The 17,052-nt window shown below is 40.9% G+C and overlaps 1 protein-coding gene across 1 annotated transcript in view; it reads left to right on the plus strand.

Annotated features, from left to right (window-relative positions):
* The first annotated feature begins 1,400 nt into the window (after nt 1-1,400).
* Nucleotides 1,401-17,052, plus strand: part of LOC129112011 (protein FAM184A-like) — a 32,485-nt gene continuing 16,833 nt past the window's right edge. Inside the window, exons 1-10 of the mRNA XM_054624183.1 lie at nt 1,401-1,574; nt 9,588-9,665; nt 10,900-11,034; nt 11,271-11,369; nt 12,436-12,642; nt 13,098-13,271; nt 13,543-13,704; nt 14,168-14,303; nt 14,598-14,779; nt 14,866-15,051. Coding sequence (XP_054480158.1) covers nt 1,401-1,574; nt 9,588-9,665; nt 10,900-11,034; nt 11,271-11,369; nt 12,436-12,642; nt 13,098-13,271; nt 13,543-13,704; nt 14,168-14,303; nt 14,598-14,779; nt 14,866-15,051 — 1,533 coding nt within the window. The remainder of the gene's footprint in view (nt 1,575-9,587; nt 9,666-10,899; nt 11,035-11,270; nt 11,370-12,435; nt 12,643-13,097; nt 13,272-13,542; nt 13,705-14,167; nt 14,304-14,597; nt 14,780-14,865; nt 15,052-17,052) is intronic.

A 17,052-nucleotide genomic window follows, 5' to 3' on the forward strand; every position in this document is an offset into this window, starting at 1 on the left:
ACAATGGAAAAAAGGACTAGTAGCAAAGATGTATGATTTCACCTTGGTGATGATGTTTAAAAAATAAACCAATGTTGGCCGTATTTACTGATACATGGATTACAAACCACAAGAGGTATTAGTAAGGGGATGGTGCCATCTACAGGGCATGAAGCTGAAGTGAAGAGACATTTAAAGTATTTAAAGGGGAAAACCATCTAAAATGTTACTTATTATTATAATTATTTGACTGACTCAGGTCATTATCTTTCTTTGGAAATATAGCTGCACCCAATGATAGACTACAAAAGCACAAAAAATCCACAAATGTCTTAACCTACACATTTTCACAAATGCCTGTTTGAAAGTTGTGACCCATAGCAAGGTATTCACCGATGCTTTTCATTTATTTGTAAATTAATTTAATGTAGTCACAGATTGGGTTTTTTTTTTTTTAAATCAGTTTTGACATTTCTCCCTGTGTTTGCGAACTGTTTTATATTTGCAAATCATTTCTTGAAATGTATATTTATCTTTTTATTTTCAGAAGATCTTTATGTTTACTGATTACAGATTCACACATGGACTGTCGGTCATTCACACAAATAGTATTGATAAAAAAAATATGCTGCACTCCATGCATGTCACCAGCAGATGTCAGTGCAGGATTAGTCACATCTTTAGCACCCCTAAAGCAATGCCATGCAAAGAAATCTGAATGAAGAGCAGCTTCTGTTGCATTCAATTTTGTTAATTTTTACATGACTAGTCTCTCATTGCATATTTTCTTGTGTACTGCTGCAAACTCTCACAAAATATTATATTTTTTTTCCAGATCTAACTTGATCTTTCTTCCTTTTCTTTCCTTAGAATAATAACAATAATGATACGTCTTATTTATAAAGCGAATTCAAACATTTCATTAATGCAATGGGGCGAATAAAATGAAAACAGTAAAAAAAAAAAAAAAAAAAAAAAAAAAAAAAAAAAAAAAAAAGATGACAAATTCAGGAATTAATACCATTATTAATTATTATCACAATATCTCAGGACACTAACTGTATTATATATCAATGCATACAGCAGACCAGCAAAAAATGACCATATTTCCAACAACATTACATGTCTTCATAAAACATATCAACACAGAAGATGAAGTCACAGAAAGCTGCATTACAGTCAATTGAACCATTGGCTGAGCATCTGGTGCGCGTCCCCGCCTCTCTCATCACTCCGGTCGCTCGCTCCCGCGACGGGACGGTCCCTGCTTCTCCATCACTCTCCTCCGTCGGGGAAACGGGAAGATAAAACAGCAAAGGGGGGGGAGGATTTAACACGTATCCAGACTCTGCAACATTTTTTTTTTTACATTTTTTTTACTTAAATGCACCGTGTGTTTGGTTTATATTCCTCCCGTGAAAATGGCGACGGGGGCAGGCTGGCAGCCTCCGTACAGCACCGCGACGAGCACCACCAAATACAACCTTACTACACCCTCCACACCGTCCAGCATGTTCTACGACGGGAGTTTGACGCTGGAATACACTCAAGACCTGCACCTGAAGATGAGCAAGAAGATTGCGCAGCTGACCAAGGTGTGTGTGTGTGTGTGTGTGTGTGTGTGTGTGTGTGTGTGGATGCATGCATGCTGTGCAGGATGAAGTGACCAAGTCATGCACAAGCAGGTTGGGGATGCAGATGGAGTAGATCTGTGTAAACATGCTGGTGAGGTTAGGATGTAGTGGTTATTTATGATGTTTTTGTATTTTGGTAGCAGGTTTGAGGATTTTTTTTTTCTTGCAGGGTTCATAGGTCACCATTAAATACTGCTGCAAGGTTTGTTTTTGATGCTAAGAGCTTTTTGATATGATGCAAAGTGAATTTCCAATGCATACCTAGAAAGAGTTCCCCTGTGGTGATTTACTACAGTGTGCAGGCTGGTAGTATTCTGTACTCTGCTTTTACTCTGCCTGCATGCAAAAAAACAAAAAGAAAAAACTGACCTGACTGTATTTCATTAAGGATTACATACTTTCCAGATGTGTTTTGCCGTGAATTTACCCTCTTACCACGCCACTGTTTAACCTGTGCATGCTTTCTGCCATGGCAGGGCTTTCCATCGCTGCTCAAGGGGCCAGGGAAGTTATGTAATCTCTGAGGGATGCAGAGGTTTGGCAGAGCTGCTTCTTTGTACTCCACCTGAAAGGCCAGCGTAGAAAAACAAGGGGCGCTGTTAGTAGATTTAAGCTGGCAGGTACACATAACAGCATCTATAGGGCTTTTGACTTAGTGGAAGGGTGGATAAAATGTTAATAAAAACAGATTATATGATCGTGCTGCACGGGGGGGAAGACAAAAGCAGAGAGTAGAGGAAAGAAGATTTTACATAACAGGCACGGTGATACGATCACAGCACAGAATTAGGCACTGTGTACAGTAGGAGGAGCTGTGCGAATACACACAACGCTGCAAATAGATTGAAATTGTGGATATACAGGAGGATTATAACGCTGCGGGTGATTAAAATTGTTTGTAGTGGTGGAGAGATTGGCCCCAAAAACACTCTGAGAATGTGTTTTGACACGACTAGGTTCACTGGGACTCTTCTGTGTTCAGTTACAGCGTTCTTCTCGTGTTTATATTGATTTCCTGCTCCTCAAACCACAGAAATGCAGGATAAATGAACTCCAGGATGACGTGGAGAGACCTGACGACCTGTACGGAGTATGTTTGGGCCTCCTATCAACCACACATGGACTGACCTTTTACTGCGCAGACTTCCTAGTCGAACTCATTGTAACATATTTGTTTTTTGTTGTCAAAAAGTATCTGACTTGTTATTTAAATATCAGTTCTGGGAATCTATTTGTAGCTGTCTGTCTTCTGCATGCGGCTCAGCTTTTTGAGGTACTTTCAGTTATAATAATCAATGATTTATACCAAACATGGCGCCCGAAGTCAGAGGCAGAAACAAGGATGTGAGCGGCTATTTTTCTGCTAAAGTTGTTGCATTGATTGTGTCAGATTGCTACGTAATGAGATTGGAATAGGTGGTGTTGTAGTGTATTTAACATTCTGGCAGTAGGTTCACGAGCTGATGCAATAAATTGATAAATCACTGAATCAGCTGAGACATAATCCAACTTTTCAATTTTGAAGCAAAAATAGAGAAAAATACGTGTTTTCTCTACTAAGGCTTCTCTAATGTGGGGTGTTTCTCTCTTATATAGATGCAAACTGGATATTTTTTGGTTTGTAATTACTTTGTGTAAATAATTTGCAGATCAATCTATAAGGAAAATAATTGTTGGGATTATTGGATGTAGCCGTTAGGTGCAACCTGGCTGAAGAAGTCCGAGACATCCCTTGTCTAGAGAATATATATTTAAAAATGAAGAGCACCTCTCTGTGTGATGTTTTCTAGATGTGTTTGCTTTTTAAAAATTGAAGGTGTTATGGCAGATTTACGCCTCTGTGTTTTTAAAAAAATCTGTTTTCTAGTCCCGCTCATTGTGGCGCATGTGTTCCTCCTCTGTGGAAACATTTTCAGATGTCACTGGATCGCTGCTCATGTGTTTCATGTGTTGTTCTTCTTAGGGATGGTAATTCGTGCATTAACTAAACCCTTGTTCTCTTAAACAATATGTCCACAGCAAAGTGCGTGGCTGCAGGTGCTGCACTGTGTCCTCTAATAATCGTCACGCAGCAGTGGTTTGAGGTATTGCAGGTAGAAAGTAGGACATAGTTGGAGAACGCAGGAGCATCTTTCTTGTTTTGGACATTTTCAAAGGAAGCACACAGAAGGACATCCCACACTATGTTGTGATGGAGATAAATAAAGCTCAAAGCCCATTTATCTGTTGATTAACTGGTTGATTACAAGAAGTTCAACCCAAACTACAGAGAAACTGTCTGTCTGATATGGATACTGAGGTTTTATTTCTCTCCTCCCTGAAAGCAACAAAGAAACCTAATGAGGAGAATAAACGCATTGTTATTGTCACGCTTCTGATTGAGCCTCTGATTACATGCTATCTGTGCAGCGGTCTGTAGCTGCGAAGATTTCAACAAGACATCTTGGATTTAGTCTTTCATACCGTTACATCATTTTGAAAAGTTGGCACGGAGCCACAAAGATGGCATGAAACATATTTTGAAGAAATATTAGAACTCCTGATGCCAGAGCATCGACATCTTTACTGCACGCACCTGCAGCGACGGGGCTTGAATAGCTCTAATTAAGTTTGCAGGAAGTGCTGAAATCCAGAGCTTGTCATCCTCCACGTTCCAGGTCACTTTGATACGCAGCTTGTAGAGAAAATAGAAGGGTAACGGTTCTAATACAAAAGGCGCTGATCAGTGATTATAGTGGCTGCACAGCTGGACTGAACCGCTCTGCAATTCAAAAGGAAATTCAGCTAAATGAGGCTATTAAATCAATTTTTATTCTTGCTGTGGTGGAGCGCAAGAAAGTCCCAGTCTCTTTAATTTACGCTGTGCACCTGTTTGCCAGGTCCTCGCAGCTCCACCACAAATTTTATGTTTGAAAGATTAAGTTCTGGATTGTATTTAGTGGCACACTTACATTTACTGTACGGGAATAATAACAGTTTTGCATTTGGCTCATAGCCTCTTCCTTCTCCACTGGTTGATGTGGAAAAACTGCATGCTGGGAGGTCTCAGAGGTCCCTGGAGAGTTTACCAAGTTCACACATGAACCCAGATTACTGTTGTGTGCCAAGTATCGGTCTGGTTTTCTGAAATGCTCTTATCTTTAGGCTTTATTGTTTTTAATAAAGAGCATGAAGATTGTTTCATCTGAAGCAGTCGATAGAGAGAAGGTTTGATAAACTATCCAGTTGTTGGATACTGTTTTTTATAGAGCTTACTGGATCAGAAGATGTTTGAGTTTGTGCCCTGCTCTGTTGTGAATATCACAGAAAACACTACTCTCTTATCAGGGAGACTCAGCGTGCCCTTGTTCTCGCCTGCTGTGTTTGCGAATTGAGGTTGCGATGCTCAGGGGGGGAAGCGAGCGAGCGCCGAGTGTCCTTGGAGCATCGGAGCAGCACGACAGCCAAGAGAAGGAGCAGACGCAAAGTGGCTTTACACCACGACTGGGTGGACTAAGTAAACGCGCCGTTCGCTTCGGCTAATTGGTAACAGAGACTGCGTTGCCACTTCACGGAGCGTGCGACGAAGGAAAACAGTGGACTAAAAAAACTCAAATGTCTGGGGATCCCGTTAAGACTACAGCACCTCTGAGAATAAGACTTTCATGAATCCTTTAATTAGTGAATATGATGGTAATGGTAATGGTGGTAATGAGAGCAGAGCAACAGGGTTTTGGTTGGAGCCAAATGCTGCAGTTGTGCTACTTCAGACATCAATGACCTTTTTTATTGCGAAGTTCAATCAACCTTTATTGTGAAGTTCAAAACCTCCGTCCTGGCTGCTCTATTGTCTTCATCACTCCTCACTTATTCTGCTCTATATGTGACTTCTTGATGATAAAGGCGCTCAGACTGTAAATCCGGTTGATAATTGGCCTTCTGATGAAATTCGGCTATCGGCCAGTCATTTGTCCGCCTCTGTAAAGACACAGTGCCGTTTCATTGATGACACATGATAATCAATGCTGCACCGGTTTGGAAGAACTCGAGCTGCATTGGCTTTAATGATACATATTAATGAGATTCCTCCGGGATGTTTTAGTGCGCTGTAATGGTTTAAATCTCCTTTCTTCTGACAGGGAGAAAGTTAATCTATGTTATCTTTTTTAACATTCCAGGCAAGAGAATAATCATTATTTTAAAGACTTTGTCGGATGATACCTCTACCCATTAGTAGCATATTAAATATATATAAATATATGTATGTGATTGTATAGCTGCATGAGAGCTCTGCATGTGTTCTGCTCGGCTCACTCTCCTGGTGAAGCCCCTTTAGGAGAAGAAGCAGCTCGGGGGAAATCATATGATTCAGAGGAAGCACACACTGTAGTCGTCAGGCTTAAAGAGAGGTCAGTAGAAAGATGGACAAAACAGATTCACAATGAATGACTGACTGTAACTGTAGCTTGCAGGCTGTTGCCTTCTGGCTGACTTTGTTTGGAGCTTTAGTCCAGAAAACTTTCCCGTGAGGAAGAAGCTGTTTGCTGTCAATGTCTTCATATTCTTTTATTGTGAAAGTTGTTATATCTAGGATGGACATACGCATGCTCTGCTTCTCTTGTGTGTTTGCTGACTGGACAGATGCTCACTTGATTGACAGAACTCTTCTGTATATATATTGTTTGAGACATTTATGATGGCTGGATGCCTCTCTGCTGCTGTGGATGTTATTCAGCTTGTTATGGTTTGTCAGGTCTCACCAGTCTGGTTGACAGATTTCAATTAAATCTGTTAAAACCGATGCAGCTCCAGCGTTGTGGAAAAACACATTTCACAGCAGGATTGCTTTTTTTTTTACACATTGAAATCAGGTGTGAGCTCCGCCATCTTTTGCTGTAAACTTGTCACTTCGGCGAACGACAAGAAATTTGCATAAAGTTATAGATGTGGGTTTTTAAAGATGACCATTTTAATGTCAAGAAAATCCCCAGAATTGTAAGTTTTGTGGACGTCTGCCAGATTGTCATTGTTGTCAGTGTGGATAAGCTTCATGAAAAACCACAGGACATTAAAACTTCCCATTAAATCCGAGGATTTAAATCAAACTGAGCTTGAGGGCTTTCTAGTTCATCAATTATATAATAAATATCATATAAAACAAACCAAGCTTAAAGTTTAATGCAAGAAAGTTTTCCACTAAACGGTTGAAACTAAGTGCTTTTATTGAAACACGCGCCAACTAAACTGTATGTTTGGAATTTACAGCTTTAATTGACCTTAATGCTTAAGTCTAACAAGATATATACAAAGTTACACCAACAAACATGACCTTTCCCTAACCTTTACCATACCATCATTGCGATGCACAGATAACGTATTGATATTTTCACAGAGAGAGTGGGGATTTTGAATTAAATATGAGATTTTTTACTCTTAGAAATATATATTCTATCTTCTTTTTGGCTCCTTTCAACTGCAGTCTCAACCTGAGATATGACATAACAGTAATGCACTGACTAAATGTATAATAGCTTGGACTGCAACCAAGGATTTTGTTCATATTGATTCATCCCCTGTCCAAGGCTACATTTTACACTCAACAAATGTATTTTCATCCCTCTTCATTTGGTGAATTTCTTTTGCAACAGAATCACTTCAAGACACTGAGGAAATAGAAATGCATTTATTTATTGAAAGCAAGCTTTATTGTTAGACTGCAGACACAGATAGGAATGTGAAGTATCCTTATTCCTGGGAGATGGAGAGAGAAAGAGAGAGAGAGAGAGAGAGGAGATGCAGAACAAAAAGGAGGAGAGATAAAAGGATGAAAGCAATAGGGAGAGGCAAGAGAGATGAAAGCGGCAGGCGTACCAGCGTCATTAAAATAATCATGTATAATTGAGGGAACGTTTCCATGGCTGACTTTCTGCTGGGAATCAAAAAGGCTCACGGTGGAGAACAGAAGACCAACACCTACCTTCCTCTGAATCCCTTCACTGAGTGGAGGACACGCCAATGATTAAAACATCCAGGTAGAGACTGTCAGGGGGCAGAAAAGCACAAAATGAGCAAAAAATCTATTATGTTTATACAGTTTCATGACAGTATCTGCAAATGACAGGTTGAAAGTATTTAATTCTGTCATAGAAATAATAATAATAATAACAATAATAAAGCGTTTTATAGAGCAATTTCCACTTTGCACAATTCAAAATGACCATAAAAAAACAACATAATATGAAAACATACAACATTAATCTCAAATTAAAAGCTGAGGCAGGATCCTGGTTATGGAGGCCTTTGTAAGTGAGGAGGAGGATTTTGAGTTGGATCCGAGCCTGAGGAGGTTCTGGAGGACCGGGGTGATTGAGTAGATGAGCAGCAGAGTGCTGGATGTACTGGAGTTTAGTTAGGGCTTTTGGATGATGTGCCATACAGAATAAAACCATATATACTAGATGTTTGTGCTGCAGAGCTCTATTCCAGTCAGGCAACAGTTGGCTACAACGGTGCATGAAATATATTTAATAGTTTTTAGTTACTAAGTCTCATTTACGATCATTAGGTTTGCTTCAAGTCCTCAGGATGCCTCCAACTAAGTGCGTGTCATCTAACGGCAGCTGGCACTCTCCTTCTGACAACAGATTTGGGGTGGCGGTGAATTCTCCTAATCACTCCCACTTGGCCAGGTGTGTGGAGGCAGAGTTTAGTGCAGCCCCGTGAATATCTCTGAAGAGACACGGTCTTAAACACTGTTCTCTTTAGTTTTCGGTTGGAAACAGTGTTGTGCAAACTCACGCTCACTTTGATAAATGTCCCTTCAGGTTTTTAACAATATCAATAAAGATATTTTCTAATATTTGTAAAGCACTTCACAATATGGTAAACATATAAAATAAGTCAGTGCACTTTGAGGAGCCCTGAAAGTTCATGACAATGCAGCTACACAGGGTTTCACATCATGTCACCTTTGGTCTTTAACAGTGTCGCCATTAAAAGTAGTAATTTGGACACTAAATAATTGTTATAAAGTGCAGATGGTGCAGATGTATAACAGTCGTGGTTTTAGTATTTCCTGCCAAGCCGAGTACAGTGGAGCTTCCAATAAAATAGAAAATTCCCAGCTGTGATTATTAAGAGGTGTTTTAACATCGGATAGTAATAATTACATGCTTGTGTAATTATGCCTTATGGAGGATAATTACCATGTGTGTGTGTGTGGTGTGTGTGTCCATAACACACTGTGTGTAACTTCTCACCTTATCTTTAAGTGGAACAAAATGTGGAGCTTTTAGTTCTGCAGGGCTGTAATTCAGCTGACCATGACTGGATTTGAGCTGCTCACAGGGGGCCTCAATTTGCTGAAGCTTAAGCTTTTTTTAAAAAAAAAATTTTTTTTAAAAAAGCTCCTGCATATCATTTACCTGTAGCACATATCACCTACTTATACACCTGGAGGAGAGGGAGTGCAAGCGTGACTGACGAGATGTTATTCACTTAAGGCTAGTTTGTGGAGAGCGCAGCAGGTAGCAGACTTTCAGGTGACAATATCCAAGAACCATATGAAAATCTAGTTACATTTTGTGGGGTTTTTTTGAGAAATGAAAGATGATGAAAACATCTGCACATTTATCCGTGTGACGATTATCTCGGCTCATGTGGTTTTGCGTGCGGTGTAATCCTGGATCGGTTTGTGAGGTTTACCGAAGTCAGGCTTTTCTTGGCTTTTTTTAATAATTGGAAAAGAAAAGTTTGGACGAAAAAACACTTTAATAAAAATGATTTGGGTGTATTTATAGTAAACTCTACCTTTTAATCAGTGTGCAAAACCTATTTCTCTCCTTTCCCCGATGTTATAAGTATTTATTTTGTTGCACTCTGAATGCAGAGCTGAGCTTTCCTCTTCACTGTTAGTATTGATCTGATATTGAAACAGTTAATAAGAGCCTTATATCACGTCCTCATTCTGACATCTAATTCCCTTCCTGTCTCCAGGTCATTTATGCTCTCAACACCAAGAACGACGAACACGAGGAGGAAATTGAGTCTCTGAAAGAAGCCCACGAGGACGAGGTATGAACACCACGGAGCACCAAACACCTCTGATTATATAGAGCACAGTGACATGTGCACAAGGGAGCAATCCATCATCTCAGTGGTTAACACAAACACGCTCACCACTACAGAAATAAGAGATTATGTGTTTAAACGTTATTTCATTAGTTTCATAGGAAGATTTTTCTTCTCCTGGCAGTGTGCTGCAGTGGGAGGAGAGCAGCAGGAGGAAATCTTGTCACACTGCAATTTTGGTGTCAAGACTGACCATGTTTAATCTGCCTGCAGGGAGCAGGTCAATGCTGCACTGTGCATCGTGCACTCTTTTCATATTTTGGGGAAAGATAATCACAAATAGCCTTCTCTGAAGTCGTGCAAAGCATGTTTATTCATTCTGCGTTTCAGTCTACCTTCATTTTACAATGATCATCTTAATTGCACAGAGAGAATACAGTGTCTTACCAACTCCAACTAAAACACCATCTTCCAAAAGATATTCCCTCTTTTGGCGTTTTGATGATAGTGATGTCTTACACATTGCTCCAAAATCTCCTATATGTGTTCAGATTGGTTGAGATATGGTGACTGTGATCATTTTAATACTCATCATGCCCCATTTAGAGGCATCTGTATTCATTATGCTTGGCCAATCGTTCATTCAGCTTTCCTTTAATTTGTCACAGGCATGTATCTCATATATCATTTGAGTGATGCACATAACCAAAGTGTGATTATTATGTCATATTGCTGCTTGTTACCTTGAATAAAATATTTTTCAACTGCCAGCAGGCTGCAGCAGCTGCTGCAAAGAACAGTTGTGTTTTTGATTCAATATATTGAATTTATTTTCTGGACTGGCTTCACATAAATAGTGGCTGTAGATCAAAAAACATTGTGTCAAGGTAAAGTTTGTTCAAACACAAGACAATAGGAAACTCATTTGAATTGCTTTCAGAGAGAAGCTTTAGAGTACCATGGTCCTTAATTTGTGTTGCTTTCAAGTGTTACATTTTCCAAGTGGGACTTTTCTCCGCTGCCAAGAAACATTTGGAGACAGCAGTTGTTGTGCAGCCCTCTAGTTTTATTTATTTATTCTTTTGTTCCACCCACTTTGCATGTGGGATTTAGAAATCCTCTACATGCTGTAACGTAATGAGATATTTCAATGTTTTTTGATACCACACTGTAACTTGTGTTCATTTATTTCTGCAACTTTCAATATGTTAACAGTTTTTTTCCCCCCGCCGCTCAGGTCCAACACATCGTGACCGAAACCAGAGACAAGATCATGCAGTACAAGAGCAAGATGGTGGACGAGGCGGACCTGAGGCGGCGGCTGGCCAGTCTGGAAGAATCTGTCGAACTCCACGAACACATGAAGAGACAGGTCATTGACTGCTGCCAGGCAACACGTTCGGTTGTGTTGAGTTTGTTTCTGTTGGTCCAGCTACACAGATGCATAAATTATAGAAACAAATTATTAATTATGTCATTATCTTCATGTCATATTGTGTTATAGTTTAATTTAACAGTGATTGCATGAAATTTGCAGGTTGTCTAATGTATCCCAGTCGCTGTCATTTCATGTAAAGTAATGTAACGCAGCTGTTTTGTTACCGTCAGGCTTTAGCAGAGTTTGAGATGTACAGACAGAGAATGGAGGACTCGCAGCTCTGCACTGAGGCCCAACACACACAGAGAGTGGTTTCTATGAGCAGAGAGGTAAGGCTTTACCCTCACACACACAAACAACACACACACACACACACACACACACACACACAATCACACGGCAAACACAGGACTGCAGTGTATCACAGTTCACTGACAATGCCGATCACACGGCCTGTGAAAAGGCAGTGTTTTTGCACTTGGAGGACTGCAGTGTATCACAGTTCACTGACCCTGTTTAATGCTAAAAATAAAAAATAAAAATAAAATAAAACAAGTATTATAAACACACATATTATCAAGCTAAAAATAAAAAATAAAAATAAAATAAAACACAATAACAAATATAAGTTGTGTTGTTCTTGTCAGTACCACAATGCAACACTTAAAGGTTAAAGGTTCCATATAAGACATTCACAACCACTGGACGTCACGTGAGAGCACCAGCATCTCACACCAAAACAAACGGGGGCATCGGCCTCACGTCTGAAAAACAGAGATGGCGTGCTTTAAACACAGTTAAACAACAGAATAAAGTTTACATTAAAACTATGTAGAACGTAAAAGCGTAACTAAATCAATCCCATACGATTGCATATCTCATGTCATGCCTCATATCATATAATCATCTGCTTTCGTAGAGTCTGATGGCAGTGGGCATAAATGAACTCCTGAAGTGTTTTTTGATGTGATGAGCTGGAAGCTGAATGAGCTTCACACTGTCCACTTCCAGCTTGACCAAAGAGATGCCCTCTTTACCAATCTGAGACGTTCTGCTGCCATCACATGACATCACATCCCATATTACATTTTTGTATATTTTTTCCACCTCATCGTCTGTCCGATCTGTCAGCAAACACGGACATGTTTCTTTGTAACCGTCGTTTCAACACGTAAGAGAAGCTGCAAGCATTTGTTTTTGGCACCGAGGGAAAAAACAAATAAGTTTACTGACAGGATAAGGTAATAGATTTACATATTCTGCACTTTTCCAATTATTACAGAGGGATTTTCAAGAGATGCTGCGAGCACTTAGCTTGGCACAGGTTGGGACGGAGTTGGCAGCAACACAAAAAACGATTCAAACAGAATAGTTTATGTTTCGTGGTTTCACTAGGTGGAGGAGATGCGTCGGGATTTTGAGGAGAAGCTGCGGGCATTCAGCCAAACTCAGGCCCAGTTTGAGGCGGATAAACGGCGAGCGCTGGAGGAGCTGAGGTCCACCCACCGCCAGGAGGTGGAGGAACTCCTCAACAACCAGCAGAACCAGAGCGCCACCTCCACCGAAGACCAGGAGAAACTGGCCGAGCTCCATAGACAAGAGGTGGGCTAAGAGTGAGAGAGGACGGAAGATAGATGTGTCCTGGCAGGATTTAAGCATGTTATCTTTTGTGGAGAGTTTTATACAGCAAGTTACTTGATGGAGTAATTGCTGTTTTGGAGACTTATTAAGTGTTTTGGACTTTAATTTTTAATATTTAATATTTGGTTGTTCTGTTGGTGCAGTTGGCTTATGAAGATAATATAAACCTGATGTGGTTATAATCTGGCCACGGGCCGTTGTTGCATGTCATCCCCTTGTTTTATTCCCATTTTTCCTTTCCTCTCAATTGTTAAATATCCAATATAACAAAATATTTATCTTTTAAAAAAACAGATAGGATGGTAAATGTCCTCAATTAATGTGCGGTTTCATTCCAAAGCTTCCTAAATGTATTTTGGCAGCTATGACTCACAACACAAAGACAAGTCTCTTCATTTATCCGTCTCTCTGTGTAGGTGGAGGCGTTGATGGAGAGGGTGGAGGATATAACCAAGGATAAGATCCGTCTGGTGGAGGAGTACGAGGCCAAGCTGGGCAAGGCTCAGGAGTATTACGAGAGGGAGCTGGAGGCCATGAGGAGAACACACCAGCTCACCACGGAGAACCTGCTGGCCTGGAAAAGGACGGAGGTAAAACAGCAACAAAGAAAACAACAAGAAATTGGTAAAAAAAATGAAACACAAACAAATAAAAGATTCAAGTCCAATATTTTCTCAACTTAAATATCTGTTTTGCTACCCCCAACTCCTGAGGAAAACATCTAAATGCTCCACTATCATTTATCCTGCTAGTCGCTAACTGTCTGCTGCAGGACAGGTAGCATCCAGTGTAATTATCAGAGAGGAAGTCTGATAAATCATGTCTCAGGGTCTCTGATGTCATTTCTCTGCTCACGTGAAGGTTGAGCTTCGTAAGGAGTTCCAGGCTCAGGAAGCAGCGCTGCAGCGCTCGCTGTCCAAGCTGAGGAGTGAACTCCAGAAAGCGCAGGAGGAGGCCAGAGAGAACCGAGACCGAACCAACAGACTGCAGACATCGCTGGCCAACGCAGAGGGAACCATCAAGGTGTGTGTGTTGATGGACACAGTGTATTTGTTCTTAACCACATGAATATAGTTCCTAGACATGCTGACTACTGCTGCTCTTATAAACTTCTTGTATTTAGAGTATTCCTAAAAAAAGCACAAATAATAAAGTATTTTTTTGTGTTAAATGCGGCCTGGGAAGTGGGCTAAATTGGATGAAAACAGTTGCAGAAAACAAGACCAAAGTGAAAGCCTCTGGGCGAAGACGTTTTTCAGGAATCTCAGGGTGGAGAGAAATCTAATGTGGTGTGCTCTGATGGTCCTGCAGGCAAATATGCAGAGTCTGAATAGCTGGCGAGCTTTATATGACTCTAGGCTGCAGTGGGAGAGATATTATGAGTGGGTTTTAAACCACAGAATGTTTGATTGCTGTGGTGTAATTGTGAGAATGTTTGTGTGTTTGTGTGTGTGTGTGTGTGTGTGTGTGTGTGTGTGTGCTGCAGAACCTGCACAAGCAGCTGGAAGAGGCCATCCAGGACGGAGAGATCTGGGTGATGCAGTTGAAGGACACTGAGTATGAACTAGAGGGCAGCAGGGAGCGAGTTCAACAGCAGGCGACTGAAATCCTCCACAAAGCCAGTAAGATGTTCGGAATCCTTGTGTTTGCACATTTTACAGACTTTTCCGAACATCAACTCTCTTTCTGCCCAATCGATTTCAGTCAAAAACGCACCCGACCACACTCCCATCCCATCTACCAGTTCTCTACCAGTTTATGAGCAGCTTGTCTTTGACAGGAGGTTTTGAAATGTGGATACTTTTGTGGTGAGAAACTGTTGCCTCAGCAGTGAAGCAATGATAATCAATCAAGTTGCCTGTGGTGGAGACAGTTCCGATTGCCTCTTTGACTCACTTTGATTTGACTGTTCCCAGGTCAGATTGGCTCCTTGCAGGCCACCCAGATGTCCCACGAGGCGACCATCAGGAACCTGGACCAGGAGCAGAGCCGGCTGAAGGACAAGCTCAGCCGGCTGGAGGAGGAGAGGGAGGCTCTGCTCAACCAGAGCCAGGCCTCTAACGAACAGCACAAACAACAAGTGCTGAAACTAGAACAGGTGCTGTTAACCCCTTCCTCAATCCCAGTCCCAAAACAGATCTTTAATCATCTAAACGTTTTTCATCCTCCTTTGCTTCTCCTCAGACTCTGCGTGAGGAGCACCAGGGTTACGAGAAGGAGCTCTGCAGGCTGAGGGCACACTACGAGGAGGAGATGCACCGCTTCAAGGAGGCGCAGGTCAGAGCGCTGGAGGAGCTGGAAGGGAAACACCAGGCCATGAGGGAGGAGGCGCAGCAGGAGAAGGAGGACGAGAAGAAAGTCCTCATGACGGTCAGTCCATGTTAGGATCTAGAACGAGTATCATCCAATTTGAGTTTTTCCACTGTTGTGATTCAGTGGTGACTGCAATAACTTTAGGAAACCTTGTTCTATACATAAGTTCTATGAGCTTACGGTTCATTATTCCACCAAATAATTAGATTTCAAACACACATGAACTATCTTTAGGAGATTTATGCAATATCTACACAAAATTTAAGGAACAAAAGAAGAAGAGAGCTGAGCATTTATGAAATGATTTAAGAGGCACTAAGTTATTTATTCAATTTGTGTATGATTAACATTATCTCAATATTTCATTTTTAGATATCACCGTTATTGTCAATACTTGTATATCGTGACACCCCTAATCTCCACCTATAGATGTTAAACTTCTAAAAACATTTTTTTCCTGTTTCAATTTCTTTGTAGTTTGGACCATTTTAAGATATGTGGACAGACGGACCTAGGAGAGCTTGTTTGACTAAAATATTTATTGTTTGTTTACCCTTTTATGAAAGCAGACATCTTGGTAACATTATGTATAGACCCCGCGGTGGTGAAACATGGAAAAGGACACAATTTTCATATAAAAACAAAAAAAAGTAATTAAATCCAATTCTTGAGTGTTGCTCTCAGGGTTTTGTATCTCTCTTTTCAGTGCAGCACCATCAGCAATTACATTTCCTCCTCAGTGCAATTGGCCTCAGTCTATTTAGAAATATGTATCCCTGAGAAATGAGCAGCGCGCTCAGCCGACTGCACACATTTAATTAGGTTAACATTAAGACTAAGACGTGAAAACAACCATCACTCTCTCCCTGTTTCCCTCTGCGGCTTTCATTCTGTCATGTCTTTTTTTTTCTTTTTTTCACTCCTCACTCCCTCTCCTCTCCACACTCTCCATACAAATGACCTTCTCGCTAACAAACACAGATCAAATTACACTGTTTAAATTAATTCACCCTGATTCATTTACCACAGAAGCAGTACATTACAGACAACAAATGCTTGTAAGCTGCTCGGGGAGGATTGTTCTGTTTTCCTGCTCGTCTCTGTTCCTTTTGAAGTCTCTGTATGCTGCCATGGGCTTACTCGCCCTGCAGTAATATGTTTCATATGCTGATCAAGTGTGTTGTTGTGATGGAAGTTACAATATGTCCACGTCTTGTAATTTATATGACAGAGGAGCAGAGTATTCCCCTCCTGTGCATTCTGATCAGCTATAAGAGCACGCTGATCATTATTGTGATCCAATAAGGCTGCTTTCACAACTAACCCTGTTTAACTCTGGTTTGCTCGTCCTTCTGGTTCCGTCGGTGTGAAAGCTGGTAATCAAGCTCTGGTGGGGACTAAACCTGCAGGATGAGAGCGACGTGTTTGCTGGAAAAAAGACCTAAAAAGGATCAAAATGGAACAAACATAGTATTTTGCACTGCATGGTCTGACACAGTTCTTTTCAACCAGAGTCGCTCTTTTATGGTTTTCCATCAGCATAAGTTGTGGATAGTTCCTGGTGCTTTTTTGGGTACCGCCTTGGTCAAGGTTCCAAGCGAGCTGGGCCGATACTAGAAGAAGGTGGAGTTAAAACTACTACAGCTCACCGATTGGTCAGAGAGAATTGGGACAAACGTGTCAATAGTGTCAATAGTTACTCCATCAACTTTGTTGTACAATTGAGTACAGATGTTCCTTCTGTTTGATGTAGCCTCAGTTTCACACGGCGTTGCTATGGCGATCAGCTAAGAATCCCGCCAACACTGATGGGTAAAATCTAAAGTGGAAAACGTAATACTTAAACCTAAAGTTGAGGCATTAGTGTTTTGCATAAGCAGTGTATGCATTGTATTTATGCAAGATTATTTGGTAACTATGGTAACACTTATGTCCTGAGTGCAGGGATTATCCTTTTTAAGGAGAAAAAGACCTGCTGTCAGTCACTTGGACTTAGATTTTCCCACGTGGGTCCATGATGTCGGGCTGATGATGCAGGATGACATCACCAGATTCGTC

Source organism: Anoplopoma fimbria, chromosome 22 (assembly GCF_027596085.1).
Source record: "Anoplopoma fimbria isolate UVic2021 breed Golden Eagle Sablefish chromosome 22, Afim_UVic_2022, whole genome shotgun sequence".
In the NCBI taxonomy this organism is placed as follows: Eukaryota; Metazoa; Chordata; class Actinopteri; order Perciformes; family Anoplopomatidae; genus Anoplopoma; species Anoplopoma fimbria.